This window comes from Pogona vitticeps, chromosome 1 (genome assembly GCF_051106095.1).
Source record: "Pogona vitticeps strain Pit_001003342236 chromosome 1, PviZW2.1, whole genome shotgun sequence".
Taxonomy (NCBI): Eukaryota; Metazoa; Chordata; class Lepidosauria; order Squamata; family Agamidae; genus Pogona; species Pogona vitticeps.
Genome location: NC_135783.1, coordinates 248,866,721 through 248,880,952, shown reverse-complemented (window position 1 = coordinate 248,880,952; position 14,232 = coordinate 248,866,721). Strand labels below are relative to the sequence as shown.

The 14,232-nt window shown below is 41.6% G+C and overlaps 1 protein-coding gene across 5 annotated transcripts in view; it reads right to left on the bottom strand.

Annotated features, from left to right (window-relative positions):
- MYRF (myelin regulatory factor) overlaps positions 1 to 14,232 on the bottom strand; it is a 129,700-nt gene that overhangs the window by 23,966 nt on the left and 91,502 nt on the right. For 3 of the 5 annotated variants that reach the window (XM_072985532.2, XM_072985534.2, XM_078383580.1), the window contains 7 exons: positions 13,873 to 14,068; positions 11,048 to 11,124; positions 10,309 to 10,419; positions 7,343 to 7,433; positions 6,420 to 6,485; positions 2,622 to 2,822; positions 222 to 330 (listed from right to left, as the gene is read on the bottom strand). In XM_072985532.2, coding sequence (XP_072841633.2) covers positions 222 to 330; positions 2,622 to 2,822; positions 6,420 to 6,485; positions 7,343 to 7,433; positions 10,309 to 10,419; positions 11,048 to 11,124; positions 13,873 to 14,068 — 851 coding nt within the window. The remainder of the gene's footprint in view (positions 1 to 221; positions 331 to 2,621; positions 2,823 to 6,419; positions 6,486 to 7,342; positions 7,434 to 10,308; positions 10,420 to 11,047; positions 11,125 to 13,872; positions 14,069 to 14,232) is intronic. The other 2 variants (XM_072985533.2, XM_072985535.2) reach the window with 1 other exon arrangement.

The window sequence follows — 14,232 nt, the reverse complement described above, 5'->3', positions numbered from 1 at the left end:
TATCTTCATAATATCAGAAGCAAATTCCAGATGGCACTTGCCAAATATACAGAAATCAGTATTTCTAAGTGAAGAAACACAGAAGGAAAACACTCTCATGAATGCCCATAAGTGAGACAGAAAAGCGGTTGTCTGATCACAAATGCACTGGAACCAATTGATTTGGGTGCAATGACACTTGTCACCATGAATGAAGGCTCAGGTGAGTGAAAGGACTGTACCTGTCTCAGATGTGTTCTCCAGGCCTACAGTGGCAGCAAACTCTGGCTTGTAATTATAGTGCACCAGTCGCATCCGAGAGATTCTCTTCAGCTGCTCCGTGGTGTCCACCTGAAAATGTAAGAAAATACCAAGTGACTCTAACTGCACAAACTTCCATAGTCCATACAAAACAGCCACCAGATACAGCACACATCACGGCAAGAAGAAGGGCATTACTGGGAATTCGGCTACAGTACAGAGAGGCAGTTTTATGTAGTGGATACAGTGAAATATTAATATTAAAGAGGCCTGGGTTAAAATTCCCACTTTGCCATGGAAACTCGCCAATATTGGGTGGGGTGGCACTAGCAAAATTGTTCATTAAGTATCTCATACCTTGCAAATTGTATTAGGACTAGTATAAGTCAGGTGCTTATACTAGTGACAGATGACAGAGGCAGATACTAGGCAGTGCCAGATTTTACTTTCTTGGGCTCCATGATTACTGCAGATGGAGACAGCAGCCACGAAATTAAAAGACATCTGCTTCTTGGGAGGAAAGCGATGACAAACCTTGACAGCATCTTAAAAAGCAGAGCCATCACCTTGCCAACAAAAGTACGCATAGTCAAAGCTATGGTTTTCCCTGTAGTGATGTTTGGAAGTGAGAGCTGGACCATAAAGAAAGCTGACTGCTGAAGAATTGATGCTTTTGAATTGTGGTGCTGGAGGAGGCTCTTGAGAGTCCCCTGGACTGCAAGGGGAACAAACCTATCCATTCTGAAGGAAATGGAGTGCTCACTGGAAGGACAGATCCTGAAGCTGAGGCTCCAATACTTTGCCTGTCTCATGAGAAGAGAAGACTCCCTGGAAAAGACCCTGATGTTGGGAAAATGTGGTGAGAGGAGAAGGGGACGACAGAGGATGAGATGGTTGGATAGTGTCATCGAAGCAACCAACATGAATTTGACCCAACTCCGTGAGGCAGTGGAAGACAGGAAGGCCTGGCGTGCTCTGGTCCATGGGGTCACAAAGAGTCGGATATGACTAAATTATGCAATGTAATAGCTCATAGCACAATAGACACTACAGGATACACAAAGCACACGGACACAGAGTGCTTTCATCTCAAGATATCACTATATTATTTGCCTTCTGGTTTCTCTAACTAGGTGAAATGCAATGTTCGAGTGGCGGTGGGGGAAGCTCCAGTTTTCTGGGTGCAAAAATACGTGTCTCAATATAACTGTATACAAACAACTCTTTTTTTACTGTTATATTTTGGTTAAGTCATTATCATCTTGTGCCAATCTGGCAGCCACGATTGCTGGGCAATTCTGGGAGTGTTCATCCAAAAAAGTAACTTTTTCAACTACTGCTTTCACTTCTTGGGTGCAATGGGAAAACTACTGCTGGAAGCTAAATGCTTTTATCCCAGTCCAGTAGGACTCTTTTGTATTCTAAGATTTCTGTTTGGATTTAATGAATGAAAAGCTCATGGTGATATGATACAATATTTTTGTTTGCTTTCCCTCCACTCCATATGCCTGTCTGTGTTAGAATAAATGTCTGTGGGAAAGGTTTGTCTCCTCTTAACATTTATACAGTGTTAAGGATTGTAGGCAAAAAAAATACACAACAGCAGTATTGACAATGCTAATTCTGTATCTGGTAGTATGTAATCACTTTCCAGTGATTTCTCTAAACTTTGGGAACCTGAACTTATAGGTAAGAGTAGAACATCTCCTACTCCTTATGCAAAGCTATGATTATCAAAGAGACTAGTTTGCTTCCATGGTCTTCTCTCTCTGGCTAGCAATAGGTAGTACCTACCTTCAAGGGAGACACCTGTTCCATGAACAACTTCAGTCCAATGGTACAAATTGAAGGGACTTCTGTGAATGTCTAAAGCATAAGCCTATTGATTAAGGCAGGCAAGGGAACTAGGCAACCTTGCAGGCTACATAGGATCCCACAGCCCAAAAAGCATTTCTTTAGAACATGCCAGGAACTGGAAGAGAATATTTAAAGCAAGTATTCTGCTCCTTTTAAATGCCTTGTAATGATTTGCTGCCAGACTTCAGTGGTAAAAAGCTGAACATCCTATAAAGGCAGCAAAGGTTGGTCTTCAATGGCTCACAGTCGTTTGCTTTAAATTGCTATTATTTATTATCAGGTTTTTTTACATCCTAGCTGGCTCTCCCTTCTCTTTGTTGTATCCTCGTATCAACCCTGTGAAGTAGGCCAGGCAAACAGAGTGTGTGAGTGGCCCAAGGTCACCCTGTGAGTTTCATGGCTCAATGTACCTAATGGCAGAGGAGTGAAATCTGCAGTAGGTTGGCAGAAGGGGACAAACTGGCCCCTGGACCTTACCGAGGTAGCCCAGCCATGGATGAAGCTTGCCCCTGTTGAGATCTTACCTCCTGGATGTCATCTTTTACCCGGATGTCTGATGGGTGCATGAGAGATCCCATCACTTTCACATTGCCATGGACAACCAGGGCTTCATCAGGACGGTCTGTGTTGATGCCAACCCGGCCGTGGTGAAAGACAGTGTCAGGGAGCTGAGCCCGCTGCCAGAGAACATCACTGTCGCTCTCAAACTGACCTGGGTTAGAGGCCTGCAAAAGAAAGAGGCCCCATAGGAGACAACCAAATCTTTTTGTATGGGGATAACAGAACATTGTAAAGATAAAATAAAACAATCTAAGGAGGAAAGACTGGTGGTTTTAGAATAAGACCAAAGGCAAGGTAAAACTGCTTCCTCTTCCATAAGTGGTGTGTGGGCGTGGGCGTGTGTATTTGCATATTAATATATTTGAATAATTAAAGCAAGGTTTCCCAGACTGATAACAAAGAGACAGACATATTTCCACACTATTGGAACACTTAGACTCTAGGGGGTGACAAGAGGCAGCTACACCAGCAAGTGTTTATGTGGTAAAGTGAAAGGTACATTACACAGGTGCCTTATTAAGTATTACGGGAATTTCCTCTCTTTTTTTTTTTTGCAAGATCTACAATTATCAGCATGAGTAAGAACACACTGTTCTGTGTCCAAGCAAGGAGACAGTGATACAGCATCTGTCAAGACCTACTATGCACTGTAGCTGTACTGTTAGTCTAAACAGTTAAGTTGTTTATAACAGAGAAAAGCTGTCTGATCCAGATTGCTAACTAAGCACAAGAAATCAGCCTGTGTTTACAGACACAGTGAGATAAATGCCCTTTCGCAGTCCACAGCAGAAAAGATATGTTGCAAGCCACCTTCTGCTCTCCTAGTGGAAAGAAAATGTTTGAGGAAATCTGCTAGGCAAACTTTCAAAAGATTGCCAGGGAAGTTATAGGGGTCACCTTTAGGAAGTTATGGCAATTATTGTGTGATGAGCCAACCCATGCAAAGGAACGGAAGATACCTCTAGGGAATACATGCAAGCAATCCTCAGACACACCTCTCCCCCTTCAAATACCAGCACACACCCTTCATCTAACCCAAAGCTGTGCACTCACACTCAAAACATATCCCAAAGTTAAGAGTAAAATTCAATGAATCCCCTTTTCTCTTCTATACTCCCTTCAAAACACATGACAGAATGGCAAACAAGGTGAGAGAAACTAAAATGCCATTTATCAATGTTTCTAAGCCTTTAGCCCTCTCGATATTTGAGACTTCAGTTCCCAGAAGCCCAAGCCAGCATGCCAAGGGTTTGGTATCTGGAGTGCTGAAATCCAAAATATCTGGAGGGCCAAAAGTTGAGAACCCGTCATTTAGAGTTTAGAAAGTAGAAAGGAAAGAACAAGCAGAGCAATATGGAAGAAGATTCCATCCAGCGAATCCCCAAATTATCACACAATTCTGTGTGTTTAGGGAACAGGCACAGTTATGTACACGGCTCATCTATGCTTTCTGGTCTAATTCACATCCAATACACATAGAAAACCAATTATAACCATAACACTGTCATTTGGTTTCCTGAAAATTATGCCTTTGTGGATGGATTCACTGTAGCTGGACTGAATTCAGGATGAAGTTCTGAACAAACATCCCTCATTTGCAGAGGGTCAGGTCTTTTTTAAATTACAGAGTTTCAATTACAGATCTAATAAATACAGTGAGTGGCACCTGGGTCGTGTCATTCCTTTTTTGAAAGAATGAACATGCCCTTAGCCTAATGCTAAGTACCATCACAAGTGTGTTTATGAGAACACCATGGACAGATTTCATTGCAAAGTCCTTGAGGCATATTTAGAAAATTCTTCTTTCATAGATCTGTTGTGCTGCATTAGTCCCTCCAATCTCCATAATCCGGGCAAGTAGCCCATAAGGACATGTATCATAGGACACAGATCATGGAACAGGAATATTCTAAAGCAAGGCTGTAGATTTTGTAGATTCATGTAGAACGTGAATCCACAAAGCTGAGTAGAAGTCTTTGGGCCCATTGCTGAACAAAACTCTTGTTAGTGCTTCTCACCTGAATTCCAAAGGTACTGGAACTCTTGAGCATCTGTTTGGATAAAATTTTTTATACTGAATGCCTACGTTTTCTGACACATCATCTCACACACTCAGTTGGATACTCTGAAGCCCAACTAAGTTTGCGATGCCACAATCGGCTTGTTATTTAGGATGGCAAAGGTAGGAAATTGTTTTGACTGCTCGAGCTGTTTATATAGTCCTTTTCAATCACAAGAACCGCTAGATTAAACAGAGGACCACCTGAATACCACAATTTCCAGCAATGTATGGCCCAGAGTTTGGAAAACATTTCTGGGTGGGAGATTCTGGAAGTTTTTTTTTCTTTTTAAAAAAGTTGCTAGCTCTTCTCTTAAACACGATTCTCCCTTATTATTATTTTTCTTTATTCAGAATATTTCCATAACATCTTCACCAAAGTTCCACAGTGGATTACAATAATAAAACCGATGGTGGAAATATAATGCAAATGGGGAACCAAAGGGTAGCAACTAAAATACAGTAGGGCAGACTAGCTTTTCTTTATTTCCCAGAGCCTTTCTTTTGTTTAACCTCTAGTTGTCTACAAATGCCTTTGACATTTTCTTAGGAAAGGAATTCTGTAAGTATTGAGGCTCCTAAAGGGAAAAAAAAAGCATCTTCACACCTGGAAGTTTGAGGACAATTAAAGTGTACTGACTACCTGAACACTACGAGTGCGGCCAAGTAGACAAGGGTTTCTCCACAGGGTCTGTCTACGAGTCTCTTGCTTAGATTCCTCCTCTGCCACAAATGGAGTGGCTATGCAGTTGCTTATTATCATCTTTTATCTTCCAGATCCACCTTTAAAAACTTCCTATTTCGCGAAGCCTTAGTACAACCTTCCAGTCCTTTATACCAGGGTGTTGTTAGGCATAAGGCTTACAGGATCTTTGCTTCTCACAAAGAACCTCAAGGTCCACCAACCACAGCCCTGGTGCAAAAGAGTGGCTCAAACACTTGGAAATATTGGAATTAAGAAACAGAGCACCTCTGAGGACATCGTCCGACCCAGGAACTTGGGATCAGTACCAGAACCAAGTTCACAGGTCCTTTCATCGATCCATTCCTAGTTTCCCCCCTGGCATTCTTTTCTGAGGGTGAGGAGAACGATTACTAGTTGTTGCTTTTGCTAGAGAACTGTGAATCGGAAATCCTTGCTGATCTACTGCAAATTGCACTGATATTTTCCAGTAGCTGTCAAATTGCTGCCCAAGTCTGCTTTATACTAAAATTAAACAAAATCTAATTACATTTGTTCACATTTATCCCATGTTCCCCTAGCGCTTCCTGTTCCTGATTCATCTACAGCACTGACGGTTTTTGGACTGTGTCAGGCGATACCTTACTTTTCTTTAAGAACCCCTATACATTGGTGGTGTTACGTAAGTACTGTTATCTCAAATGTAAATTAATAATGAAGCACCTTGCAACTAATGTGTCTGTTTACCAGGAAACAACATGGCCTGCCACTGTTTTTCACACTGAGTACATGCATTTCATAGCTGCTCTGGTGTCTGTTACAGATCATGCAAATCAGCTGTGCAACTGATGTGCAACCAAGCCACATATTTACAGTGATGCAGACAGATTGCTGGTTTCATTATGCAGCTAAGCTCTGCTCAGAGTGGATGAACTTCTCACCTGCCCTGGTCCCTCCCATCTACAGCAAAGCCCCCCCCAACTCCACCCCGGAGACTGCATAGTTCAGCATGCTACTTACTTGTCTGCAGACTCCGGGGTCCCCGTCCGCCCTCTGTTTGTGTTTTACCCCCGAACCGGCCCTTTGCTAGAGGAAATGGACACAGCACTTAAAAAGGCAGCAGGGCGGAGACAGCCAACCACAAAGTCACAGCCTAGTGTCCTCTTTATTTGCTAAGAACCTCCAGATGTTCAACAGCCCCTAGCGAGTTCTTCACATGTCGTTTCCCAAGTGGTGCCTTCTAAAATCCAGGAGACCAATCCATTTGGACTCCCAGTAAGAAGTCCAGCTAGTTCTGGGAGCATTGATTTCAAAACTGGCATGTGAGGGGACAAAAATAACACTTGGTGGTGAGTGGGGAGGGCTAGGGATAAATCTCACGGGCTCCTACCCCTAGGAGAAATTTGCCACATAACATCCCTACAAGTTCTTCTCATCTGCTCCCAACAATCCCTTCCCAAGAACCTTAAGCCATATGTCTGCACAAATGCAATCTTGTGGGTTGGTTTAACAGCAGCAGCATGCTGATGAGCATGTGCCCCATATCAACGGTCCTGTGGCTTGGGCCAGTGGAACAGGGCGGCACGTGGATGTGCACTCTTAAATATACAGAATAGCATAGTCAGAGTTGACAACTGAACCAGGTCACCACTGTAATGCCTGCAGCTTTCATCCCTGCACATATTTCCACTTTGGGAACACGTAAACCCTGAAACGTACTTGGTGCTTTCGCAAAGGGCCTTTTCTGGAGCAGAAAGGGTGGGAATGCAGAAAGCAAAACTGGAGTCAGCTACAGAGAGGCTATGGACAGAAAAAAGGGCAGCAAAGAAAGCTACGGAATCAGGCACAGTTTGATATCCGTGGTAAGAATGCCAAGGAACCCCACACAAGTAATGTACATTGCTGTGAGTATTACAAGGAGAAAGAAGAAAAGAGAGACTTACTCTAACAATGATGCGCTCAGAGATATGAGCAGCCAGAGTATAATTCTGGTTCTGGGCATAAGCTTGCAAGGCCACAACCAACATGAAATACCTGGAAAGGAGACAGTGGATTGAAGAGCGGATGAACACAGAGACTCTCTATGACAACCAATTTGCTGAATCCCATCAGGGAGCATCTCAACCCAGCTGGACATAAAGTCCATTTCCTAGTAAATATCATTTTTTTTTTCAAAATCACAGAAAGTGGTAAAGCAGGGGATAAAATGTTTCCACTGTCTTAGCAACATGAATGGCTATCGTTCATATAAAAAAGCTCAACACAATTTTGATGATAGGCAAATTATTGGCAAATTATTGAACTCAGTGCAGTATACTAGTCAGAAAACCAGCCATGGAATTATGAAACACAATTAAAACTGGTGTCTCAAATTCTCTTGTGCTTTGAGGGGAAGGTTGTTGCTAGAAATTATTTGAATTGGGCCACCACTCGGTGTACCACATTCTTCTGCAAAAGTCCTCTAGCAAACCTTACTAGCGTAAAAACAGTGAGGGACTTTGCTCTAAGCCCTTGTCTTCTGGACTGAGAATTTGAAAAGTCCACTGGGGTAATATTATTTCAAATATACATAAAAATGCTGAAGGACTGAATGAAAATTACTAAAAATCTGCTTTTTACTTATTCATCTAAATTATAAAATTAAATCTCAGCTATTAAAGCCTCAACAACATACCCTGTTTCCCCGAAAATAAGAACGAACCTGAAAATAAGCCCCAGTATGATTTTTCAGGATGCTCATAATATAAGCCCTTCCCCCAAAATAAGCCCCAATTAAGTGAAACCCCACCTTCCACAAGCAACTCATTGTGCAGAAACCAGAAGGAGATGATATGACTGTATTTGAATAAATGTAGATCGTTGTACATGAAAAAAATAAAACATCCCCTGAAAATAAGCCCTAATGCCTTTTCGGAGCAAAAATTAATATTTTTATTTTCGGAGAAACAGGGTATTTATAAGCACTGAATTTCCTTTGCCTTGAACATGAAGTGGTTTTACATTTTGTGGCTCAGAAACAGCAGCCTGTGCAGATATATTTGTTCTTCTTGGCATAAACAGCATCTACACCACGTGCACTAAAATTTTACCCATTTATCACCACAAAGGCTAGCCACACTTTAGGCAAGCACTGATAGAACCGAATAAGGCTGTGCTAGTAGTGTGATCAATTTTTTTCCTGGGTCTCTCCTCAAGTCTCTGACTGTGGCTACATGGTCAAATATTGTGGGATTGTCTTCACTTATAAAAGAGGCAAATTTGAAGAAATTTTTTTTACTGACCACATGACACAAAGACTGATTTGAATCTCAAAGAGGTTTTTTCCATCTGCCACTGGGAGCTTCCACTTTTTTATACCAGAATTATTCAAACAGGCTTTCCCCCCATGTAGTTAATTGTGATACGTTCTTGCAAAGATTGGGGGGGGGGCATATCTGTAGGTGGAGTTTCAGTGACACACAGTGTGGCATGATGTTCAGGATGGGGGAACATGCCCCTGCATTATCTAGAAGTTGAGTCATGGCAACTGAACTTCTTTCTTATTTGGTTGATACATTTCGTTACTCATTCAAGTAGCTTCTTCAGTCCTTTGTCCTTCTAATGAGCCTATTCAGACCAGGGGGAAGTGAAACCAACATGGAGGATATATCAGGGATCTCCTGCCAACTCTCCTCAAACTGAAGAAGCTACTTGGATGAGTAGTGAAACATTTCAACCTAACAAGAAAGAAGTCCAGTTGCCATGACTCAGCTTCCAGGTAACTTCACCTGGATGACTGAGAATCTTCACAGATATATACCCCTGCATTCTTTCCTCTTCCCTGGTTGTTCTCTGAATTTTTCAAATACAGTGGTGCCCCGTATAGCGAGGTTAATCCGTTCCGGATTAACCTTCGCTATGCGAAAACATTGCTGTACGGGGCAGGAAAAGCCTATTGGAACGCATTAAACCAATAGGTGCCAAAACTTACCCCTCCAGCGATGTTTTCGCGGTCCGGCGGCCATTTTGGAGCCGCCAATCAGCTGATCGGCGGCTCCAAAATGGCCGCCGGATGACCCGAAATGGCCCCCGTCAGTGTTTTCGCGCCCTCCCCTTGCTTACTGAGGTCGCGAAAACGCTGCGGGGGGGGCATTTCGAGTGCGCCGATTGGGGCAGCTCCGTATAGCGATCCCCAAAAAGGGATCGCTATACGGATTCTTCCTTGTACGGTGTGCTCGTTAAGCGAGGCACCACTGTATTATTTTCAGATTGGCAGAGGTGGGACTAGAGGGAGGGAGGGAGGAAAGAAGGGGGCTGTGGGCTGGAATGCAAATCACATTGCATCCAGGATGAACAATGAACTCCTGAATTTATCTCCAGCCCCTGTGTGAGCACTTAATGCAATTTCATAGTTGCATCCTCTGTTCCTTTTCTCTTCCTCCTTCTCCAGAGGAGAAACAGCATTAATGTGGGGTAGGAAGTGGGAGAAAAACCATTTTAGTCAAGTTTACATTTAGCCAATATAAGATGCAAATAAGTATTGAAGCATCACTAGTGAAGACAGAAGACCTTTGATCACCAATAAATAGAAGAGGTAGACCTCTGCTTCACTATAACATAACTCACCCACAGTGATGTGCAGGTAAATGGAACAAGAAGGATCACTACACTGCTGCCCTTATTACATCAAGAAGAAACTGGTTTCACATTTTCCCGTGCTTTAACTTTCAAAAGTGACAGCATTTTAAAGCAAGTTTCATATGTCCTTTTTTAATTCTGTAATGTGCCAGTATACAGTATTTTATTTCTACCATTCTAGTGATGTAAACTGTACTAAGGGCAACATACACATTCATTAAACAAAGCAAACAGATTGCAGCTTCAGTCATGGGCTGTGTGAGAAAAAGGGGCAGCACATACTGGTCGTTACCTCTGATCAGGATTTGGCTTGCCCTTCTTCCTCATATTATTGGCAGTGGTCTCGCTGAAGTGCAGCCGCCCCACAGTGACCTTTGTAACCTGTTCTGGAGGTAAATTGACCCTGAAAAAGAAAAAGAAAATATAGCCTCTGTCCAGAGAAGTCCTGCTATTCTGACTAGGTATAAACAGGGTGCCAAAAACTCAAGAGTGTCCTCATAGTGTGGAAGGAATCTGTACTCCAGTTGAGAACAATAAGCACAGCTAAGGTTCCAGTGACATCAACTGGGGATTTCCACCCAAGTTGAGAGAAAGAGCATTGCACTGCTCCCATGTATTGAGTTGAATAAGTGGTCATTTCTGTGTTGAAGTGGTAGCACTTCCAAAGACCGAACAGGGAAATTACAGAGTTTGTATGCCCAACTTTGTATTAAATCTCATGCTATATTACATACTGTATGTTACTTTGTAAGTTGGCACATAAATGTTTAGTGGTTTTGCTACAACAGAGTACCCCTCTGGAAACCTTTCCAGGGGTAAAGTGTCTGCAGAAGTCAGATTAATTTACCAGATCCAACATGTGCAAACTACCCTGACTCATGTCTGATAATCTCTTGCCAGCACACAAATTAGAGTAGGGCCTTGAGTGTACAAATGGAGAAGTATTAGAAACTGTTTTTCACTCTTCTGTCCCTACCTCCAGCCCCCATCTGACACACCCTCCTTCACCCTGATGCCTAGACAGTACTCACATGACAGGATTAAAGGGCCGTTTGCTCCGGTCGGATTGTGACTGTTCTATGTTGATGGACTGGTTCAAGGCCTCCAACTGAAAAGAAAGATCCAAACTCATTTTAAAGAGAATTATCACAATTTTACCCTGCCTTATGGTCTGTTTCCAAGTACATGTATTCTGAATTGCCCCACTTCATTATGAAACGCTGCAGTGACATGACCTGGGAGGAGGCTAATGACTAACATTCAGTATATATGGCATACTTTCTTTCCTCTTTCGCAGCTGTAAGTTTGGAAGAGGGAGGGGATGAGCAAGTCAAATTGGTTCTTTTGCTGCTTCTCAGAGAGAAACATGCTTATTACGTACGTGAATACATCTAAAATCAGACATCCATGCTTACAGAAAATAATCTTAGGGTAACTGTTTACTATTTTTCAGTATTAGCATCATTTGATTTGTTAATATTAAACTTTTGCTCATGAGAGGCTAAAAAGGTTTTGAAGTGTGGTTTCTAACAATTCAGCCAAATTCATAAAATAGTTTCAAATTGTAATACCACAAGACATCTGTACTGAAGTAAGTGGGGAAGTTATATTATGAAAATCCCTCCTTGGACTTCAACATGGAAACATATGGATGTTTTGCTAGGGTTTGATATTCTACAATCTGAGGCAAATACATACACAAGTGCTGATAGCATAATTCTAATAGGGCCAACATGCATCTTACCTGTTGGCCTTACCATAAAATCAAATTACTTTTTTTTCTACAGTAACTGAAAATTTTTAAAAATACAGATGATAAACTGTCAATCATCATTGATTATTTTATTAGGATAAACAAAAGGTGTGAACTAAATAGATGATCTAAAAATTGTGAAACATTACTAGTACATCTGGCAATTACAGTGGTGCCTCACATAACGATGTTAATTGGTTCCAAAAAAATCAACGTTGTGTGAAAACATCGTTCTGTGAAGCACCATTTCCCATAGGAATGCATTGACACCATTTCCCATAGGAATGCATTGAAAACCGGTTAATCCGTTCCAATTGGAACGGATTGCCATCGTTCAGTGAAAATCCCCATAGGAAACATCGTTGAGTGAAACAATGTTTCCTATATTGGAATGTATTGAAGCTGACTCAATACATTTCAATGGCATTCCAATGTCTCTTTTCCCTCATTTAAAAGTGCCTTAAACTGTTTGAAACCTGTTTTAAATGCTTGGCATCAATAGTCCAGCTTGTGAAAGGTATGCAAACTTAATTTTGTGTTGTTCTGAGTCTTCGTTCATTTTTGCTGATTTTTTTATTTTTCCTCATTGAAATGTATTGGACGGTTATGTGAATTCATCATTGTGTGAGGCACTCGTTGTGCGAGGCACCACTGTAGTTCTAGATGGAAGAAACTTAATTCACCTTCCACTGATAATTGGTGCTCACAAATATACAACATTTGTTACATAATCAAGGTTACAAATTTGACTGAAGTTAAGAAATGAGAGGCAGAGTGTTTAAAATTATGCATAGTGTAGAGAAAGTAAACGGCACAACATTCTTCTCATCTCATACAAGAACCTGAGGTCCTCCAAAAAAACTAAATGGTGGAAGCCTCAAGATGGATAAACAAAAACATGTCATGCGGAATACAGCTAAAGTATGGGATTTGCTAATGTAGATTAGACAAACTCACACCAGACAGGGCTATCAAAATGCATAGTCACGATGGCTATACCCTGCCTCCAATATCAAAGGCAGTACTGTAATGCCTCTGAATATCTCTTTGAGGAATATGAGCAAGGCAGTGTCCTTCTTGTGGGCTTCCCATAGGCGCTGGGACTACTGGACAAGACAGGCCCTCAGGCCTAATCTAGCATGGCTCATCTTATATTAATCATTATGAGGAAACATAGTTACGCAAAATAAGTCACTTTAATCCTATGTATGGGCGGAGGGAAGACTCATTTGCTTAAATTCTGATCTAGCACCTGATTAGAAGGCTGCTGTTCATCCAAACCAGACAATATCTTTAGTTAAGATATTGTATATTTTCTTATTACGACTTTGCTTCGCTGCACTCGAAAGTGCCCTGGGATAGACATTATGAAAGGTGGCACACAAATGCCTTTAAATAAATTGCTATAGTGATTTTTAGTTGCTTATTTTAAAGTACTTTTTAAAAAAAAGTTATCAGGATCTCTGGAACAGAGATGGGGACTCAAGTTGCAAGACTTGCTGTCAAGTCCAACTTAAGTTGCACCAGTGACTCCACTTGGTTTTTCTTCCCCCCCCCCGTCCCTATAACTCAGATTTGACTCACGACTTGAAACCTACCACCCCTCCTTTTTTTCTAAGAAAAAAAACTTGATTTAATATGGACTTGGGGCTTAGGACTCTGGATTTGGTACCAAATACATGGCCAACATCCTCGCTCTAGAGACAGTGAAAGATTATTTACATTAAAAGCCCAGATGCACCACTATTCCGGGAAAAACAAATGAACAAAAAGCCCCATTGATGCTTGTTAGGATCCTAGGAATAAAAGTTCAGGCGTACATATCTAGTTACACTAGCAAAATCAAATTTTAGCCCCAGTTAGAGTTATTGAAACTGGTTCTAATTCTGGTTAGAATTAAAATTGGATTTGGCCTATTAAACATTCTCTTTATTTTTTTCTCTAAAATGATATTATCACAATTCTTAAACTCTGGCTCCTGGCAGAGTCACACTGCTAAGGTCTTCACAGGCACAGCAGACACTTTCTCTAAAATTCATACCACCTCTCACTAAACTACCCTCTGTCTCTTCAATTATTGCAGGTCCCCACATTCAAACTTGCCTTCACACCATGAAGTTTCAGATAGAAGCATTCAAGTGGCTTCAGGCCTTCAGGAGTCTTGACGTACTTAGGATCTCCAATCATACCGATGTAGACTGTGACCTGGAAATGATTCTTCTTCTGGCACACAAAAGCATCATCACCCACAGAGAAATTGAAGCCTTTATCTGCATCCACCCGGTATGTGGGCATAGGTCTGTTACAAAGGAACAACAGGACAAGACAACATTCACTGGCCAAAAGAACAAATGGGGCCCAATGAAAGCTCAAGGTATCTGCAATAGGAAATAGTCATCAACAGAGTGATTTCCTTATAGACATTTGCTCCTGTTCTCTCTTTGTAATAAGGAGAGAGAGCCG